The 22,231-nt window shown below is 35.7% G+C and overlaps 3 protein-coding genes across 3 annotated transcripts; 1 reads left to right on the top strand and 2 right to left on the bottom strand.

Moving 5' to 3' along the window:
• The first annotated feature begins 1,530 nt into the window (after nucleotides 1-1,530).
• Nucleotides 1,531-3,519, top strand: LOC141820275 (vicilin-like seed storage protein At2g18540). Its single transcript, XM_074707566.1, has 5 exons — nucleotides 1,531-1,822; nucleotides 1,897-2,093; nucleotides 2,535-2,615; nucleotides 2,702-2,995; nucleotides 3,076-3,519. Exons 1-5 carry the CDS (start codon nucleotides 1,531-1,533, stop codon nucleotides 3,517-3,519), a joined length of 1,308 nt encoding a protein of 435 aa, XP_074563667.1.
• A 484-nt stretch (nucleotides 3,520-4,003) lies between these two features.
• LOC141820278 (violaxanthin de-epoxidase, chloroplastic) lies at nucleotides 4,004-9,320 on the bottom strand. Its single transcript, XM_074707569.1, has 5 exons — nucleotides 8,961-9,320; nucleotides 8,699-8,868; nucleotides 7,625-7,721; nucleotides 7,150-7,541; nucleotides 4,004-4,837 (listed from the first exon to the last, which is right to left on the bottom strand). Exons 1-5 carry the CDS (start codon nucleotides 9,228-9,230, stop codon nucleotides 4,336-4,338), a joined length of 1,431 nt encoding a protein of 476 aa, XP_074563670.1. The 5' UTR covers nucleotides 9,231-9,320; the 3' UTR covers nucleotides 4,004-4,335.
• A 3,461-nt stretch (nucleotides 9,321-12,781) lies between these two features.
• Nucleotides 12,782-20,893, bottom strand: LOC141820274 (ER lumen protein-retaining receptor). The gene is made up of 6 exons (XM_074707565.1): nucleotides 20,658-20,893; nucleotides 18,216-18,481; nucleotides 17,939-18,054; nucleotides 13,395-13,468; nucleotides 13,251-13,314; nucleotides 12,782-13,162 (listed from the first exon to the last, which is right to left on the bottom strand). Exons 1-6 carry the CDS (start codon nucleotides 20,746-20,748, stop codon nucleotides 13,126-13,128), a joined length of 648 nt encoding a protein of 215 aa, XP_074563666.1. The 5' UTR covers nucleotides 20,749-20,893; the 3' UTR covers nucleotides 12,782-13,125.
• Between the last annotated feature and the right edge of the window lie 1,338 nt (nucleotides 20,894-22,231).

The following is a 22,231-nucleotide window of genomic DNA, read 5'->3' as shown; positions in this document are numbered from 1 at the left end:
AAAATTATAAATTTTTATAAATAATATTCACAAATAAAATTTGTGAATTTTGTTCATCAATCAACTCTTATCAACATGATAAATAAATAAATAAAAGTTTGTGAATGGACAAATAAGATTTTATTATCAAACTCAATAACCAACCAAATAAGTTTTAAAATGTAAAAGTTTTAAACATTAAATTGAACTTGATGACATCTAAATAAATTAAGCTCAATCAAAGTTTGAACAAATAAGCTAAAGCTCATTTTTTTTAAAAAAAATCAAGCCAAACTTAAATAATCATGTCAACGACTTGATTCATTTTAGACTCAAGCTTGTCTTGCCTCAGTTACCTTATTAAACAAACTTGAACATGATAAAGATTGGCTCAGCTTGGCTCATTTATCGCCTTAGGAGGGCTCTCACCAATCTATTATGAAATAGATTTTGACCTTAATTTTATGACTTTCTTGAGTACCTTTTGGTGATTGATAATTGAGTTGGGTTTCTCTTAAAATGATAATATGAGTCTTCATTCTTTCCCCTCTTTCAATAACACAACTCTACTATGCTTTATGAATTCAACCATATCTTTTGCATCTCAAATTTTTTTTTTGTTTTAGTTGAAGCTAGTGGTTTACTTTTAGTTCATTAGATGTATTAAACTTTGTTATTTATATAAAATTGCGAGTGAACCTTAGTTGAGTCCTATTAAACCTAGTGTTTTGGTTTATCATAAGTAAATTTCTAACTATGATTATGTTGAATTATATATGATTGAGTATACTACGTTTCCTCATTTGTATGACTAATATATGAATTTATTCATACTTTTCTCCAACCGATGCATCACCATAAACATCATGAGAGTAATAAATTATTCAAACATTTTATTTATCATCCAATATGTATATATAATCAAAATAATTTTAGTGTTTTTAGTTATATAATCAATACCTTAACTTAAACTTTTCTATGTCGTCATGCTAATGGAAAACTATAAGGATATCAATCAACTTCATTTTAGCATGGAATCTATCACCCCAAGGGCCTCCACACAATCACTCACGATCATCTATGAGGAGGTAAATAAAAAAGTTACAGTTGACCACGACAAAGGAAGATTGTTGATTTCATCGAGATTCGATCCTTGTCCACTTCAACAATCATATTCTATCGTAATCAACTCAACTATGCCTCATGGGATAACCAGAAAGGCTGGCACAACTTCATAGGCATTGTATATATATCTCAATCAAGTCCGTAATCAATGATCGACCACTAATAATTCCGCATCATAAATCCAAATTCTCTTCCTGATCAACGATCGAAGGTCGGTGCGAGTAGAGACGAAGAGCTCACCCACGTTTCAAAATCACGGGTCTTCGCATGCAACGCGTTCGCCATGCACTTCTCCTGCCCAGCTAGCTGCTGCTACCTTCCACCATCCATCCATTCTAAACCATCCTCCCTCTTCCCTCCAGTTCCGGATACATATATGCACACAATACGTAGCAGATCGACTCCCACAGCTGCTTGCGAACGCACATGGCTCGCAAGCTTGTGGCTGCGGCAGTGGCAGTGGCAGTGGCAGCTTTCTTCCTCCTGGCCGTCAGTGGAGCTGCGGAGCTCCATGGCGGCGTTAGGGCGCCACTGCTGATGACGAAGGAGAGCAGGAGGTCTGTGGTGTCGACCGACGCCGGAAGCATCACATCCGTCGATGTGAACGACGACTCCAGGGCCAGGGGAAGCTACCATCTGGAGTTCATCACCATGGAGCCCAGCTCGCTCTTCCTCCCTGTGCTACTCCACGCTGATATGCTCTTCTACGTCCACACCGGTACATATATATCGTATGATCTGTTTAAATTAATTCTTACGGACTGACTATAATGATTTGCTTGGTATATATAGGCAAGGGAAGAGTATATACGAGTGTTAGAGAGGATCATGAAAAGGAAAGGGTAGAGCATATGGACGTGGAGAGGGGTGACGTCTCTGTCGTGGAAAAGGGTAGCGTATTTTATGTACAAAGTCGTCCGTCCCCCGCAGAGGAAAGCCTCCAAATTCATCTCATATTCGTCACTGTTGATGATGAAGGGAACTCCGAGGTAGCTTTTCATAAACAGTGCCTTTCTTGCCTTTAATTTAGAACTTTGATTTATATATGATTTCAGCACTTTCTTTCTAATTCTGTTGCTGATGCATATCAACTTCCTTTGATATCAAATTGGATGATTGTGAGTGCTCCTAATAGAAGCTCTGAAGCAGAGACGAATTAAAGGAACTCAACACTTATTCCATCTTTCTTTGGGTTTAAATTTCCTTCGATTTCCTCCATGGCTGAAAGGGGAATTCCTTACCAAATCTGAATTTTCGATGATCAATGCATCCTTATTAAGTTCTTATAAGTTGTGGCCATTTTACCTATAGATCTTTGTGCTCTGAAAGTGTTGAACCTTCATAAAATCCTTTATTTCAGCAGTAAGATTTTGTTATTTTCCCTTCTGTTTCACTTAGCTTGAAACCATATCTCACATGGATCTATGTAGAAAGCATCTAATGAAGCTTATTCGATCATCGGTGACCTCGTCCACGGGTTCACGGCAAAGATCCTCCAAAAAGGATTTGGGGTGAGCAGGTTGCTATATGTTTATGATTGTTAAAGCTAAATTCAATCGATTGCTTTCTTAATTTTGTTCTTACATCTGATACGAAGGTTTCTGAGGAGACCATCCAAGCCATCAAAAGGGTAGAAAAGCCTCCTTTGATCATTCCTTTTCTGCATAACAATGAGATGATGGAAACACATACTTGGATCAGAAGAATTACGAGCAATACGCATGATGAATTGGCAAACAAGAACAAGAAGAACAAGAATAAGAAATTCAATTTCTTCAAGGCCAAACCTGATGTCGAGAATTGCAACGGATGGAGCACTATCTTGACCCACAAGGACCTCAAAGCTCTCAAGAGCTCCCACATTGAAGCCTTCATGGTCAACTTGAGTAAGGCAAGTTTCATTCTTCTAGTACTCTTCTAGTAAAGTATATGATCTGATCATTAACGACGACGAGTTTTGCGATAAATCAGGGGTCTATGACAGGGCCACACTGGAATCCAAGTGCATCAGAAATTGCTATAGTGATCCATGGACAGGGAATGGTGCAAGTAGTTTGTCCCAACAAGGCACCAAGTGAAACGTACCAATGCAAAGAGACTAACTTCAGGGTGGAGGAAGGGGATGTGGTGGCGGTGCCGAGGCATCGACCGATGAGCCATATGTCCTACAACAATGGTAGCCTTGTATTAGTAGGATTCAGCAGCATCACCAGAAAGAATCTACAGTGGCTGGCTGGGAAGAACTCGTTGCTTCAGACTATCGACCAAGAGATTTTGGCACTGGCACTCAATGTTCCAAAGTCTATCGTTAAAGACTTAATGAGGTCGCAATCGGAACCGATAATCCTCGACTGCACATCATGTGCAGAGAAGCTTGAAGAGAAAATGGAAGAGGAGGAAGTGTATGAAGCATGAATTTAAAAGCAATGAGAATGCACAATAGATGTTGCTTCATGTTTCCTTGTAATTAAATAAAGCTTCAGGTATGGTTTACTAAACTGATAGTCAAATGCACAATTTGATCTTATGCGTTAAATTGATCTCAAATCCTCTCTACATACATGCAACTCCACCATATTTAAGAAGTGAGGATCTTATATAGGGTGCATGTAAAGGGACTAAGGAAAATTAATAATAATAGTTAAACTCACAGAGAACAATGTAGAGTTCATTTAGATCCAAGTAGATATATCAAGAATCAAGTTTAGTTAAACTTGTATTCAAGTTTCATTCAGCAGTTCTGCTTGCTTAGAACATTGCAGCAATATAACATATATATATGAAATCTATACATCAGTGGAATATGAGCAGAAACAGTGTACATATTATATATAATAAGCACTGAATATCTTCAACAATCAGACTCATCATTTACTTCAAATAAAATCATTGAGCTATTTGTTTTTATTTATCTTTGTATTGGTTATTTTAATCCACTGTGGAATAAATCATAGTTTACCTATATGACATCTGAGTAAATAATTACAAATTTACTGATAAAATTCAGTTTGGAAGAAGCAGCAAAGTTCAAGAAGACCGAAAGTTGTACATGCATTACTCTCTATTTCAGTTAACCGTAGCAAAGGTATGTGCCATGGGATAACCTGGATATCTTGTATGATGTTGAAAATTGGCCTTTCTTTATTCGCTTGACATTGAGAAACCAAATGGAAAATTTCTCCAACCACACGCTTTTGTCTTCAATCTCCATAGATTAGTCTCTCGAGTTAGTTATCGAAGCTTCCTTATTGGCAAAGCCCCGCCGAAAATTTTCTCCACTTGCTTTGCTTCCATCTTTAGATTATCCAATATCTCTAGCTCTTCTTTGCTTAGCCCCTTCAAGAAGTTCTCTGTATCCTGCTCAAGTTCCATAAATCCATCAGCAAGCTTCTGAAACAATGACACTTCAGTCTTACCTATCTCCTCGACCTCTTCTTCTATCTGTTCAACTTCTCTTATGATTGTCTTCTCGCCCTCCTCAACTGTTTTCTCCAGCCGTTCGACGAGGGGAGGCTCCGGGCCGCAGGTATTGTCTGTTTTGATGAAATTACTAAAATCTCGTCCTATACTTTTTGCTGCCTTTTCTAGCTCAGGAACTATGCTATCAGGCAATACTGCACTTCTGGTGTATACAACTGCACCTCCATAACCATCCCAGGCATCATTTCTACCTCGGTAGTATACAAATATGTAGTCATCTTCTTTATTCTCTACCTTGGATGATATAATGTACCTGCAAACGGCATGGGACAAGATTATGACATACATTTAGTAAGCATTGCGACTTAATTGGCAGAAATTCAAGGAAAAGAACTCAGATATGAAAACAAAAAGTAAATTAGAGAGCAATCTGTGGATTGGGTTGACAATCATACGTAAGTAGAATGTTGTTATTAGATCTATCACCTCAATTCTCAACATATTCTATGGACACGGACTGTTAATGTAGAACTGACACTTGGTGGACTCTGCTTCAAAGGCTTCCCAGTGGAACTTTGCTCAAAAATGAGAAGGAATTCAGAAAATGCAACTCTCATACTGCATGCTTCTTAAACATAGTTTTCACCATGCCTAGAAATTTTCGCTCTAAAACACAACTTCAAAAACAATGTCAACATCATCATTGTCATCAATCATCAACTACGTAGAACTAAGAACTAGAGCCTAAACCGAATCCTCCAGTTACCTACTTCTGTCACTACATCCTCCTCTTAAAGGTATGGCATCAATCATTCCCTTCCACTCATTTCCCTATCCTCTTTTGTTGCCCAAGTCTGTCCCCCTTATTACACAAATCTTCTCCCACCCCTTCTCCTTTCTATATAATTTCTTTCTAAAAAAGTTGCTTGCAGGCTTTCCTCCAACTACCCTTCAGCTGATATCTCCCTTTCCTTTAACCTTCTCTGACACCCACCAAAACTACAAATCCTTCAGAAAGGCAGAGCTAGCAATTTATATATTTTGTCGATTGTGTCATAAGCATTTCCAAGTCACTCGTGACATATAAAATAAAATAATGTAAAACTTTTAAAATATTTAGTCATATGATATAAGATTATGATAATAAGCAAATGTATATATAATCCAACATGTCACTAAAGTACTTTTAAGTAAATATTTTGCTTATTGAATGGGATGAGGACACTGATCTATCACAATCGTGCCACATCATACTATCTTTGTGTTCTCTCTTTGTTGCAGGGGAAAGCTGGCCCTAGGTAATCTACCTATGTATATTATCAAACATAAACATTATAAGAAGGCCCCTAGTATTGCTACTATTTACATATTAACTCCACAACAATTCCGCTCAAATTGTTTCAAATATATTGCAAAAACACCAGCTTAATACACATATTCTCAATTCTAGGACCTTTTAAGGATTTGGTTAGTAAATTTGCTAGATCTGATCATTAAAGCTAAAAATAAGACTGTTATCTCATTTGATTACATTATAAAGCAATAATCAATATCTATGTGCTTTGTTATTTAGTAAAACATCAAGCACTAGAGTAGAGGGTATAACATATGCGAGGCAATCAATCTTTAAACAAACTGCAATTAATGTTGGCTCAGTCTTTTCAATCATCATATAAGCTTGATATGCAATTAATAGAGGATAGATCAGTTTGCTTATGGAATTTATTTATTTTTTATATATGATGTGCTATTTTTGGGTGCCGCTGTATCTTTTTTAACAATTCAACCATAAGAGTCTATAGGAGTGTTCATGGATTGGTGCCTGACACACCAACCTCTTTAAGCATATCAAGCGCATACTTATGTCTTGAAGTCTATAAAGGAGGCCCTCCCATTATTTAATTCATTCGATCAAGGTTACTTATTTAGAGATTCTATTTTTTTTCTCTTGTGAGATTGCCAATTGAGACACATAACTCGAGATCATTGGCTAAGACATAACCTTGCATTACATCTTGTAAGATCATCAGATGAGACACGAGCCTTACTCATGTTGCGTTAAGAAAATGTGTTTCAAAGCCACTTCCAAACCTCCATCACACATTTGGCATAAGCCTCTATATTAATAGGACTATATATTTGGGAAGATTATATTAGTGTATGATAAACTTTTGATACTTTAACAAATTCTTCTCGTTAACTTCAATAGTGAACATACTGGAGATAATGAATCGGTGTATGTATCATAAAAAGGTTGAAGTTGAACCGAAATTAGTTCTTTGCTTTTTATAATTTCCTAGGCTAGCATCAAAGGTGCACTAGGTGCAGCATAAACCTATTCCTATAAGGCTCTAACAATATTTGATACTAGAACAAGTACAGATACAAAAAATTTAATACCAAGAGAAGTAAAATGTTTTAGAGAAATACATCTTTTATCTGTCCCTTGTTTGTATTTACTTTGAGCAATGAGATATATTGTTATTTCACTAGATGATCATAAAGCAGCAAATAAATAGCCAAAAACAAAGGGGAGCCTACGAACATAGCCAGTGCCAAAACAGATGAGCATGGCATATAGCCAGTGAAAACAGATGATATATATATAGGGAGAGAGAGAGAGACCAGTCATCTTGATAGTGGAGGTACTCATTATCGTGATTGTATAGAATCCCAGGCTGTGAAGAATCTTGTACAAATCTCTGGACAGCAGATCTGGTGAAGAAACCACTATCTGGTGTGCTTATCCTCCATGATAAATTTCCTACAAGCTTGTCAGATTCCACATGAAACTCATGTAACTGGCAGTTAAAAGTATCAAAAGTAGGATTCAGGCCACTTGTTATGAACCACTTTCCGCTGAAATCTGATATATTAAATGTTTTGACAAGACTAGATGGATCAGGCACTGGAAATTCGCCCACAGTAGACTTTCTTGGAACACATTTCTTGCTTGATACTGCACATTCATTGAATTCATCGACAACACTGTTCTCAAAGAGGTCTCCGCATTTAATCTGCACAATAAAAACTCAGTTAGGTCAGTCACTTCTAGAATATGCAATTCTAGCATGCACAACTCTAAACAAACAGAAATAACCTGGCATTCAGTCTCATCAGGTCTGTCATTGCAGGTCTGCAAACATGCAATATTTGCAGCACAAGATGGGTTAGCAATGCACCTAGCTAATTCCACCCTGATAATAGAATAAACACGAATCAATATTGTGTTGTAAGAGTGTGAAACAAACACATTGTGCATTCATTCAGTCTTAGACAAAGCCCAATGACCTTTATCTCCATGATGCTTTAGTATCTATTTTTTCAAGTTAATGATTCCTTGATAGTTGAATACTTATATGGGCATTTGGACAAGAGAGGTGATTAGCCCTCCCTATTTTGTCATCTAGGTTTGCCAGCAGAGGTGATGGCAATCATGAAGATCATGGTAGGTCAAATATAGACAATTCAACACTCAGCAACACTGATGACTAAAAACGAGGATTAGTCTAGCTAGTATCTACTGCAAGTGCAAACTTAGCCAGTTAGCCTACACCAAGATATGGAAAAGCACAACTGCTGTGTCAGAAAATAAGCTACAACGTAAGTACTGGAAATTGAAAGGAAAACATTACCTTGAAACTGTTGCAAAGGAATTATGTCCTGGTATTCATGAAACTAAGAAAAGGAGGAAAAGGAGAAAGAAAGACAGAGATACTCTACTTTAAATGGTTTGGCACAAGATATCAAATGGGACTCACAAGAGGGCTTAACTGGATATGAAAGAAAACATAAGTAAACTAGAAATGGGTTTGGGGCACAAGATGGTGCAGTTACTGCTTCATGATGAAGAACGAGAATACCTGAATTTTTTTGAGTCATGAAGGAGCAGTTTATTTCTTCTAGAGAATTTCATTTTGGCACACACCCTCGCTAAACTTTCATTAGGTCAAGAGGTTTTCAAAACCATACGGACAACAATGTAATTTCCTAATCATTGGAATCTGGATTCGTTGTTGTGGGGAGAGTGATATAATGGGAACTCTTGAGGGCAAAGTGAAATTTTTTCCAAAATTCTGAAAAGGCATTCAAACAGGAAGCATGAACAGGTGATTATAGAAAAGAAAAAATGGGGAAGGAAGAAAATTCTAAATTCTAGCTGAAGTTGAAATACCTGCATTCCTTTAGAAGGCAAGAGCATGTCTTGAGGGAATCAGCTGCATCAACTGATGGAACAAATAGAACAGTACATGATAAGAATACCGAGATAATCATCAGATCCAAACGATGCCATTGGTTAATAATTGGAGACCAAAGTGACCTTGGCAATTTAATCCCATTATTCTGTAAAAACATATAAAACAATTATTGAGTAAGAGAAGTGTTGTCAATTTATTATTTTTTCTTTTTTCATATCCACATTCTTTGACCAATACCTCAGAACTAGATGTAAATGCAGACAATATAGTTGCTGCAACAATATTCCTCCCGACAGAGACAGCATTTTCAATGCACTCCAATTTCCCACTATTCATCTGAGATTTGGGCCAAATATTCATCCTTGATGCTCCTCTATTGGACCATGATTTCTCTGTAGCATAGTGATGGTAAGAGCAAACACTCCCCAATTTCCTATTGTACTTGATGACATGATTTAAAAAGCTTCCCTCCGTGGAAAAACAATTTGTCGAGAGACCAGACCTCATGCCTATGGCCAAAATTTAACAAGGCAACCTAAAAACACAAGTTTGCATGTTGCTTTAATCTTTGCATTGTAGATGTTCCAAAACTCTTTCTTCCTGCCATTTAATAAAAAATTTAATGAATAAATCAAAATGGAAATCATGAGAAGGTTTCTGCAAGAAACTTGAGTCTACAAAACAAAGGGTTCTATTCAGGGAAGGTTCCATAAACAATTCTTTGAGAATGAGAAACACCTCCTTTATGTTTTTTAAAAGAACTATAAACTATAAGAAAAGCATGCATACCAAATTATTTTGAATGGATATTCCAGAAATCATGATAAGCAGTTCTATGAAATGTTGTTGATTCTTTGAGGTAGTCCACTAAGCCCTTTATTGTAAGTAGCATTCCCTATCATTTGCAAATAAGGGTAATGGTTTTAAACCCAGCTCAAGAATTTTTTACCTTTTAAACCAATCAACTTGAGCTATTTTTATTCTTCTACCCTTAGAAACTAAGTGAAAGGTTGAGTTCCCTAATCCAAGTTAAATAGGAGGAATCATATTAGAAAGGATTAGAAATGCAAAAGGAGAACAGTTTATTCAGATATAAAAGTTTCATTCTAAATCTAATTGTAGGTGAAAGGTATTCAAAATGGAAGAGAAACTGAAGATGTTTCAACATGATTGAGATGAAATATTTCATATAGGATGTAACAGAGCTCACTAAATGAGCGAAAGAAGCTAAAGATTTTCAACATGGTAGAGATGAAACATTTAGTATAAGATGTAACAAACTAAAATGAGCAAATGAAACTGAAGATGTTTCACCATGATAGAGAAACATTTTGTATGAGCAAATCTTTTGAGTGATGAGTTTAATGAAACATTTAGTAAAATGAACCAAAATACTGTCTAGGAGGCAGTTTTCAGAATTTTTAAGAAATATCACTATTCGTGCATATTTAAATAAGCATATCAATTTAATTTTAGCATTGCGTATTCCTTGAAGATTAATAGGATATAGCTTTGCATATAAATTCTTTCATGATAATATTGCTTGAAGATGAGGTTGCTATGAAGGAATCATATATAGATAAAGCGAAAGTCTTAAATAATTCTAAAACATTATATTTTTTTTCATGCTAAGTTTTTCTAACATCTAAAGTGATAATGCTGATGGATCAATAGGTTTATCTCTTGATAATTTGTAAATTATCAAACTGAGAATAACTTCATACTACTTTATTTAACGGTACTTTGCTACTTCTCAACCCAAAATTTTCCAATGTATTAGTAAAGATAAAACCACTCCTTTCTTTTCATTCTTATGGAAAAGAGGCACTATCTTAGCCTTTTCAACTCCAAGAATTCTTTTAATGTTCTTTCAATGCCAAAAGATATATAAATCTTATCATATTATGTAATGCCATAACAATGTAAATTGTTATTCTAAAAGTCTTAAGCCATACTCCCACCAATATGTAACAACAGTAGTTTATGTACAATTGAAAAACATTACAATACCAATCATGATTGTTCAAATAAATTACCGAAGCCTGATACCACTCAACACAAGTAATCTATCTTGTGTCATTGTATCAATTATATTAATGAGAATCGTGTTACCCTAACATTTGACACCCCTTAGCTTGCTATGACACATCAAAATGAATTAAATAATATTTAATTTTTTTTTAGCTTGTGTTCATACAACATAATGTCAAAACTGTTTCATTCCAGATCAGACAAAAGTGGTATATAATTGTGTGCTCTCTCTTCTATGTCTCCTTTTTTCCCCCTTCAGCTCACCAATTAAATCATATGTGAAACAATATCATTCCAGTCAAAGATCAAAGCTCTAACGTGGCTCAAGATTTTGAACATTGATACTAATGACTTCTCAATATTGTTTTGGCATTAATCCTCACATACGTAGTAAGGTGGAAGTGTGGCACTATACACCAAATAAGATGCAAAAGATACTAGACTGCTAGACTGAACAACCTTTTGACATCCAATCTTGTGAATTTTTTACAAGCAGCTTGTAGCCACATATTGGAGCAAACTATAGTTTGAAAACCATTCTGTGTTCCAAAGCCCAAAGTTGAAAATAGTTCTAAGCCCCAAAATATTGTAAGAAAATTTCATAGTGGCAACTTTTAAATGAAGCAGGAACCTTTCTGAAACTGCATGGCACCTAAAATCCTCAACCAACGATAAAAAAAATCTACTTCCAAGAATGACATCCAATCATATAAAATGTGTGTTTTTATTCCCTTTTCTCTCTAGTATCCTACATTGTCACTGTTTTCTCTCCTTTGCCTTGTCTACAGAAGCTTTGACAATTTAATATAAACAAAAATAAAATCACATTAAATGAATCCAAAATTGAATAAATTTGTGTTTCACCAATAAATTCTCTACCTTTTCCTTCGATAATCCTACACAATCATAAAATCAAAACCCAATGCATAAAATACCGCTAAGCTCTAACAGATAATAACCAGTGAACCTTGTAATATAAAAAAGGCTAAAAGCCAGGAATCTCATACATGTCAAGGCAACACAAAACGATTCTACAGTGCCACATATTTTTCCTTTTTGACAGGTTGGAAACGTCCCGGTCATCAAAATCATAAAAAGAGCATTCATTCCTAACCATCCTAATTCTAACCAAAACAATAAAGCCACATATCTGCACTTTTCAAAACCCTGCCTTTCAAAATGAGGGTCCGAACCTGAAAAAAAAAAGCGCGAAATGGAGGGCAGCGCTAGCTACGAGGAGTCCAGGAGTGGGGTTAAGGCGGGAGGATCGATTTGAGAGAGGGGGAGGCGAAAGGGAGATGAGTGGAAGGCGAAGAGGGAATCGGATAAGGCAGTCGCCAGCGGTGCGGAGGCGCGGAACGTGGAACAAGATAATCCATTTGTTCATACGCATCACCACGCGCGTAGCTTACCAGATGACGTGGCAGCGTATAATTCAACTCTTCCCTCTGAAGAAGAAAGACGGTTTATGACTTTCAAAATATTTATTTTAATTTAAAATTTAAACTCTATTATTATTATTATTATTATTATTTATTGATTTATTTCTTTCCCCTTTAAATAATTAACCTTTTGATGATCAATTGATATGTGTGATCACTCCTTGGATCAAATATGGATAGGTGATCAAGTTTAAATAATTGAGATCATATATAGATTAAGCGAGGAGTCACGTGAAGCTTAGCTTTCATCTTAGACATCATCATAAGTTTTGAGATGGACCCAAAGACGCCCTCAGGGTGTAGTTGAGTTGATTACGACGTAACAGAGTTGTAAAAGAAGGAAAGGATTTGAATCCTGACCAATTATAAATATAACGAAATAACAATGTAGAAAGAAAATGAAATAATAAAGAAAGAAATTTAAAATTTTACATGGTTCAAAACTACTCATGCAAGTAAATGATTTGAAAACCAAACCAGAGATGGAACAGGTGATACTAGAGGATCAATGGTTCAACCAAATATTAAAGCAGTATACTAACTGAAGAGAATCGATCCCACGACAATTATAAAATCAGATTCAAATAGAGTAAACTGAAAGGTAATATATAAATTCAAATAGAGTTTTGATTATCAAATACAATATGCTATAAGACACCTGGAACTTGCCAAATTTGCCATCGTAGCTAAACGGATAAAACACAGGATCTGAACTTCAGTATACAATCAAACCAAACAGTTCAAGTTCCAAGTGTTGGACAAAATGACAATACATGATTTAGATATGTTTACCTAATAAAAAATGAATGTGGCTTGCTAACGAGATGAGGCACTTTAGAACGCCTAACAAGAGAACATACTTTACAGTAGTGAAGCCTTCCAGATTCATACGGCTAGATCCTACTACAGTTGACCTTGAAGTGACAAAGTTATGCTGGTAGCTTGAGCTTAACATTGTTCTTCCAACTGCGAATGATATCAAACTCTTCATGCTCGGCAAAGAAGCCAAATGAACAATTAGGAAAAGTTCAAAGAAAAAGAATATATTATTTACCTATTGAAGTAATAGTAAAAGAAATCAGCATAAAGCAGTGTTTGCACTAATCCAGATATCCATGCTGCAGCAACAATCCAAGGCCACATGAGAATAAGTTAAATTTCATGGAAAGGATGAAGGAAGATGAGATAAGAGTCATACTTATCCAATGAACGTAATGAGGCTCAGTGAAGTATCGGTAAATCCAGTTTAGGATGTAAAATGCTCTATATGCTCTGCATCAGAAGTGTACCATGTCAGATTGAATTTTCAATTAAGAAGTAACAAAAGAAAAATATACATGTTCTCTAAATCTACGTCTGAAGCTTATTTGTAATTACTGTACATGAATCGGGCGACAATAACAATTTTAGTCAAGTACAAAAGATTATCATTCAGGTATGTAGTATAAGTTTCTAGTATCTACCTACAGTGATGCGACCCCGATGAGAATAATGTTTCATAAACACAAAACAAATTGAAAATAGAAACAAGGAAAGTCTAAATCGATAATATAGGTGATAAAACCCAATGCTTAGCAAAGCACGAACCTAAGATATATGAGATAAAAGATGCCACAACCTATCGGATTTAGGTTGATAAGTCTATGAATGCAACAAGAGATTGTGTTGATAAGAAGAACCAACAAGTGAGAGCTTTACCATCTTCTGTTTTCTAAGTTCTATTTCATTAACTTCCACACAGTCATAGCCGCTATCAATCCTTCTCTCTTCAATGTTGATTGTTCCAAGAAATAGAAACAGAATCTTCACATAACCTCGTTGACAGTGTTCCTTCTCCTTGCAATACCGTCGGGCATGTTGCTTCCACTTGAGACCTAGCTGCTAGATTCCAAGCCAACCTTCACTCACAAACTGACAAACCACTAAAACTCAACATTGCCAAGACTACTCCTGACCAAGCAATTCCAAGCCAACCTTCACCCAGAAACTGACAAACCACCATTGATCAACATGGCCAAGACTACTCTCGACCCAAGCCAACTTTCGCTCACAACCCATGCATGGCCACTGCTAGCGACCAGATTGGGCGACCAAATCAACATAATCACAAAGTGTCTTCTCTCTTTTTGAACACTATTCCACAGATTGGCATCCTGTCTTTGAGTAGTGAACTATCTCTTTTTCTCCAACAACAAGCAACATTCTCCTATGAACTTCCTTTAATTGGCGACCCTCGGAAAACTCCCCTCGACTTAAAATGTCAAATTCCTCGACTACCACCACATTGCCTCCTACCACAAGCCTTGCATTGATCCATAACTATTACCAAGGAGAAGTTAAAGAGGAAAAATTATGCTTCTTAGTTGAGTTCAGGTTTGGTTCATGGGTCAAGGCCAATTGAGATTCCTCAGTTGACAAAAAAACCTTGGGAGAGTAATGATTCACAATTAGTTGCCCTCTTACGACACTTGATAGATCCCAGTGATCATGAGCATATTTCAATGTTTCTTCTCTTGCTATAAGCTAAGGACACTGGCTCAAAATTTGAACACTAGTGATATCTCTCAAGCCCAAAATGTGATTCATATTGGGGAGTCTCTTCTAGCTGCAATAATCTAACACACATATCACCACATATAATATTGGTCAATTCTAGACCATTGTTGATAACAATATCTTCCCCATCTCATGAAATCTTAAGGTTATGCAGAATCCACAAACTCCTAACAATTATTTCCACACAGTTCGTCCAAGTAGATTGCTACGACATGTACAAACTCTAATCCTAGGAGGCATCTTTACTTCACCCTTCCCATTCACCCTTACCAGGTGATGATACTGAGAGCGTCCACCACATCAGTACCTCCATTTAACCCCACATTAGACAATTTGCTTTGACCATTTAGTTGTCATCTAAACAGTCATGTCATGTTAGTGGAGAAGGCCGACAATGGAGCCATAGAGATTGTAGTAGTGGATAGAGAAAGCCTAAATGTAGTGGCTATAGAAAATTTTGTCATGTCAATTACCTTTTCTCCCCCGATGACTATCTACACCGTGTCATCCTCACACACAACCTCATGTGAAACAGTCTACCATAACTACTCATGATTCACATGCTTCCATCTCCTCTAGCTCTAGTTCTACTATCATAATTCCTATTAAATTAATATACTTGTCTTATTCAGCTCCAAGTAGTGATTGTTAATAAAATGTCTCACCTTACGAGCATACTTCTGCTGCATTTTATGTTCTATTCCACTAAGCCTTGCACTTGGAACCTTAAGTTGCCTACCAACTTGCATTAGACCCAGGATTTGTTGCCCCATCCGTATCACTTTTCTTTTCTTGAAGTCTCTAATTTTTCTCTGAATTTATTATCAATCTTTAAGCTTACTACATCTTTAAATTGCTTCATAATGTTTATTTATACTCTGTCTCAGGATTCACACAGACAAGGAAGGTGATTGGCTTCAAGCACAGATCTTAGAGTATATATCAATTATCTACGCCATCTCAATATGTTGTTGTGACAAAACCCTCAAAGCTTTCACTAACATATTCACAGTCGCCATAGTCATTCAAGTTTTCCTAATCTTTAAAAACAGTCTATTTTATCCCATCTTATGAGTGTTGGATGTGGGTCTTGTTAATTGGGGAACAAGTTAGATCTATGTTTCCAAGAGCATCTACAAAGTCCTTTCACACCATTTTTTTTAATTTCGCTCAAATATTCGGGTCCTACTCAAGTTGTGATCATTTTGATTTACTTTTATTACTGATTAACCAAGAATGAATTAGTTTTCTTAAAGAAACATCATTCTGAAATCTATTCAATCTTTTGTTCCTTTTGTGATAAGATATGAACCTAATTTGATGCATCCATAATACTAGGAATATTTAGTCTTCTCTCTATCCTCTATCTATTAGTCATCCTTTATCAATCATCTTGTCTGTAGACACTCTAACATAATGATGTGCATAAAAGGTTGAAGCACCACTTGGTTGAGATTACTTGTAGACTTTTTCATTCACATGGGGCTTCTACTTGAGGTTTGAGATAATGTAGTTCTCTTTCTATATGCTACTTTATAAACTACACGTGTTTTATTAGGTTCTTTTTACTCTATTGTTTCCATATTCTACCTAAGGTATTTGGATGTGCTCGTTACCTAAAGTAGTTAAGTTTGTGTTCCTTAACTACTCTCAAAAGAGATTGTTGTTACTCGCCTAAATTACAAAACATATTTCTCTATCGATGTCACCTTCTTTAAGTCCACTCTCTTTTTCAGACCTCATTATCTACTTATAAATCTATGACTAAGGTGCTTACATTACCTTCTCTTATAGGATCACCAAACCCAAAGCTATATTGTTGAGGATCTATAGTACACTTCCACAAGATTCTACTACTCACCCAGGATCTAGCCTCAAATTGGTATCTTCTCATTACTCTCCAGAAAGGTACTTGCAACTCTATTGCTTCACAGCCAGTTTTTCACTACCTATCTTATGTTGCCTTATCACCTAGCTATCTTTTATTTCTCTTTAGCTTCTCACTCTATTTCAAAAACTATTTCAGAGGTGCATTCACATCCAGGATGAAGACAAGCTATGGTCATAGAGATGAAAAACTTTCCATTCTAATGTTACATAAGAGTTGATATCTCTTACTCCTGGCAAGTTCTTAATAAGTTGCAAATGGATATTCATAGTGAAAACATCACCAACTAGCATTGTGAATCAATTGAAGATCACCAACTGGCATTGTGGATAAATTGAAGGTTTAATTGGTGGCTAAGAAATACACGTAAGTCTATCAGCAGTATTACTTTGACACCTCACATATGACTAAGATTGCTCTAATCCAACTCTTCCTCACCTTGCCATCCAAGTATAAAAGGAGCAACACTAATTAGATGACAAGAATGTCTTCCTCTAAATTACCAAGTGTAAATGGAACAACCTCCATAGTTTACTGCTTAGAGGAAGAGTGGTTTGACATGTAAACATAAGTCCCTACATTGTCTAAAGGAATTCCCTAGAAAATGTTGACTGAGTAGATTCTACAAATAAAAGATGCATATGAGGCTATTAATAGCCTCCTTAGCCATATCTTGCTATTGCATCCTTCTAGAAGAGAACCTGATTTTCTTAAAGAGCAAACAACATATTGTCATATCTAAAATGAGTGTAGAGGCAGAGTATATCACTACAATACTAAGGTGCAGTAACCTTTCCAAGTTAAATAGTTGATGGGTTAAATAGCCGATGACAAAACTGGGACATGTTCTTAAAGGGTCAATGAAGTTGTATTGTGAGAACTCAGCAACAATGCATATAGCCCCAAGTCCAGTGTTCCACATGAGGACGATTCTTTCAAAGATTGATTGTCAAATTGTCAAAGAGGTGTAATCCAATCAAACGTCACAAGATTTGTCAACTCATCATGAGTTAGCTAGCAGATTTGCTAAGTTCCTAAGAAGTCAGCATTTGCTAGTATACTTGCAGCAAACAGGGTTTTGATAATATCTGTGAGTCAACTTGAATAGAATGAGTATTAGAGATCAAATTATAAATAGTAAGGATGTATAATGCATATGGTTTTTACAATATAGGTGTGACAAAGCAGCATGGATAACAAATCAGTTAAGTGCTTATCTTCAAAAAAACAAATAATTCCATTATGGGAGGATGCAAATATCCAAATCAAAATTTCAGAATTTTGGGCTGACACCTTACCCTAGGAGAAAAACATATTGACCAGTCAAGTTGTCAATATTTTTTGTCCTCTGCAACAATACCAATTGAGGAAGTATTGCAACTGCTTCCAGAAATAAGGAGAATGTCCACATAACCTGTTATGAAAAGAAAATTGCAGGACAAAAGGAGAAAAGAAATTAGATAGAAGACGACGATCAATTTCAAAATAAAATGGTTTGTCCAAAGATCATCATAGACAGCATGTTTAGCATATTTTTGTTAAAAAGAATAATGACCTAACAAACAGGTTTCTCACCTCTTTAAGTGTGAACTTCTCATTTATAACTAGGGCCAATAGTAGACAAGGCAATACAAGGAAAAAGTGCCGAAAAGTATCTTGGTCCTTGTCATAAGATCTGCGAACAATCTTGTGTCTTCGGATGTACAAGACAATTGAGAATGAGCTCCCCAAGAATATAAGCTTCATAATTGTATTATACACCGAGATAAAATCAGTAAATATATCCAAGTAACGAGTGGCAAAAACAAGAGCATAAAGTTCTTGGGTCTTCAAAGATATGCCTGTGTAAAATGAGTTTGTTAAACTATATGCACACAATAAAACCAACTTGACATATTGTATCAAGAATCACAAAGTGTTCAATTACAGTAAACAAAACCAAGGTGAAACATATGCCCAAAGAAGATTAGCTATGAGGTAGATGCTGAATTATGAATTAATAGATAGAACACCAACAACAAATAAAAGAAAGTGAAGCAAATGAGAAACAAGGTATTTAAGCCCATGGAAGAAGGCAGATAATAAAAGAAAAATATATATTCCATTGATTCTGATATCTTCTAATACAACAATGTAGTGTGTGATTGAAATATGTTTTCTTGGTGAAAGAAAAAAGGCTTGTATATAATAAAATCAGCCAACTGGTTATTGTCAAAGCTTGTTCAATGATCATTGAAAATAAATAAAAGGTCGTACTAGTAGAACTATAGTCATCTGTGGATGGGAAGCAAAATAAACATAACTTCTTCCACTTCCATCTCTTAGAGGGATATTCTCGAACATGAGGAGAATAACAGATTTCCACAAGCGAGATATTTATTATCTAACATTTAAGGCGAATACATAAGACTCAGGCCTGTCTCAAGACTTGCTAATCACACTTCTAAAGAACTGATAACCACTTGGAGTTTTGGATACATGGCTTCTAAGAAGCCTCGGGTAAGAAAGCCCTTTTTTTCAAAATCTATAGAATGCGATCACAATGACTCTAAACAATATATTCATGAGTTAAATGATTCCCCTAATTCATACTATGGTTGTCAGACATCAAATGGGCTCAAGAGTCTATTCAAATACAAATCACAAAGCTATCACAAAACCTTAACTTGTACTGAAGATAACAATGTTCTAAAAAGCATTTTAAATAAGGGGACTGCATCACATATACGATATGCCTTTCAGGCGATTCAAATGCCTAGGTAAGCTAGGTGTGTCATCTATGTGGTGAAAAGAAAACAAAGTTAATTCAATTCCTTTGATGATCAAAAACTCATATGGGGTTTTCTTGATGGTTTTCTCACTAAATAAGAGTAATTGTCATGATAGTGAAACACTAAATTGACTTTTTGTGATAGCATGCAACTTGAAGTGTTAAACAGTTTTTTGGCAATTGATAAATACTTCAGATATTATTTTATGAATGTACCAATAAACATAACCTATTTTATATTGTTATATTATATGTTTTACATTGTATAATTGAATTTTTTTGTGTGGAACTATGAATTAGATGGATTGATTGATATAGTCTGTTGATGAATCTTAGTCAGTCATTTGTCATCAATATAAATATTTTTATTTTTTAACACTGACAGCACATGCTTCTGTATACACCATATATATTATACATTGGATAACTATCTGTCGCATGGAAATGACTTTTAAAACGTTGGATGAAAGAATACCTAAAGTATACAGTATTACAGTAGTTATACACAAAAATTCTGCTTTCAACACTTAGTTGGAGAGACTTCTTAGCCTGTCTTCTCTTGATGAAGATAAGGCTGAGACAATTTAGAAGGTTTTGGTTAATATATATCCTTTCGTACTCTCATGAGTCTATATTAGAATCCAAATAGGATGCAAATATCTTCACCATAATGCCCTTTCCAATCTTGTGAAAAGTATATATTTCTAGGCCCGGGAGCATTTTTCACACCAAATACTAAAGTTTAAAATGTGTTCGCATGCCTAAATCTGCCGAACTTGCTGCTCCCCATCTTAATCTCACATGTGCAGTAATAAACCAAAATTTGAAGGTAAGTAAAAGAAGCGAACCCTGTGGCTACATTTAGCATTGACTCTAAATATTTCTCAGAGAATTCATGTGCTTAAGCTTAATCTTAGGCCATAACATTGTAGTGAAATGATGAATGTAAACCAAGCATTTCAAAAAACCATGATTTGATCTTAGAAATCCTCAGCCAGGGGTCATATTTGTCGATGGGAATTTAGAAATACAATTAGAAGACCACCACCATCTACCCCATTAAAAACTAAAAAAAAATGCATTTATCTCAAACCGGACACGAAAATTACACAAGCAATCTAAACCAGATGCAAAATTAGACTCACAAAAGTGGATCACCCAAGATCTCTCCTCTCATCGGCGAATCCTAGGGCCAAACCGGAACCAGATTCCAACAGAATTAAAAGAACGATAGGGATAGAACTTGCCGGCGCACGATTTGATGGTGTGGATCTTGAGGAGGAGGACGAGGACGCTCATGAGATGCGTCATGTCGCCCGCTAACCTGAAGATGTTCATCTCCGCCGACCAGCGAACGAAACCCCAGGCTTGAGCTCTCTGATCTCTAGGATCTGCGGCCAAGACCGATCGATGCGCGCGGAGATCGGCGTTCTGCGGCCCCTTCCCCTCCTCTCGCTCTCTCTCCCGGAGGCAGAATGTGACGGCTGACGGCTGACGTCTGACGAGGGGGAAAAGAAAATTATATTAATAATAATAATAATAATAAATTAATGGCTGAATGGCTGTAATTTGTGAACATGAGTAGTGAGCCAGATCCGCAACCGTGAGGATTTCAGCGATCCGAATCCGATAACAGGAAGCACTGGGTCTGGAAATCCTTTTTCAAGTTAATAATACATACAAGTTGAAGCTTATCTACTCCTATCATTTGATTTGATGGTTCTCATAATATTTTTTTTTAATACTAAATTAATTTAATGATCCAGCACTATTGGCTAATAAGGGAGTGGGTCTTATACTAGTCAACAGTTGACTTATCTTGTTGTTCATGTGGCTCTCTTAAATTCAGTGTTCTAGTATCATAGTTTGTTAGATTCATTATTGTTTTAGACACACAATTAGAATTGGATCTTCTTTTCTTCTGCAAAAGGTATAATCAGTCACTTTAACGGTCTCATAGAACAACAAGAATGAGATCTTCTTGTTCATGTGTCATGTGTCAATTAGGTGAATTCTAACATCTATTTTATGACGGTCTCTCTTCTTCTAGCCACGGTATACTTTCTAGTATTGTTTGTAATAATTAATTACATAGAGCTAGCGTTAGTTAATTATTTGTTACTTGATATATTTGTAGGCGGGCAATGAGAGACAATTGTTCCATTTGATGATTATATATCGATCTCATTGATGCATCTCTTCTCCAACTTACATATACTCTAATTGAAAAAAATAGTCAAATACAATTTCATTATTCATTGTATTTTTCAATTTAATTTTAAATTTTTTTAAAAAAATCTTTTTAACTTGTCAACTAATTTGAGTCTAATTACATATCGTCTGTTTGAACCCGTAATAACTCATCTAACATTGTGAATTGATAAAATTTTAATTCAATTTATTTAATTATTTGACAGGATGATGGATCAATTCAAATTGGCAATGTAAAAGTGAATATAGAATATGATATCAAATTTGAGAGGTAAATAATCATATCATACCAATTCGAAAAATATAGATATTAAGATTATAATAAATAAAATTCGAAACTATTTTTTAACTTATTTTTTTTTAAATAAAAACCTAAATATTCTCTTAAGAGTCCTTCCTAGTGAATGTAATTACTTCAGAGAAGAGAAGGAAACAATCGGACGGTTAGCAAAGCACCGGAAGCATTAGGATGGCTATAAGAGGACCCTGGTCACAGAAAGCCCTAAAGCTTCCGATTTTTCTGTCTCGGCAGATTGCGAGGCGGCTCGAGGAGATTTCTTTTCTTCTTCCGCTTTCGTTGTTCCGCCGCATTGGGGTTTCTGGAGACGAA

Source organism: Curcuma longa, unplaced genomic scaffold, assembly GCF_044706935.1.
Source record: "Curcuma longa cultivar G26 ecotype Majalengka, Jawa Barat unplaced genomic scaffold, ITB_CL_G26_1.1 utg31682_np1212_342060_RagTag, whole genome shotgun sequence".
Taxonomy (NCBI): Eukaryota; Viridiplantae; Streptophyta; class Magnoliopsida; order Zingiberales; family Zingiberaceae; genus Curcuma; species Curcuma longa.
This window is presented reverse-complemented; position numbering and strand designations above follow the sequence as displayed.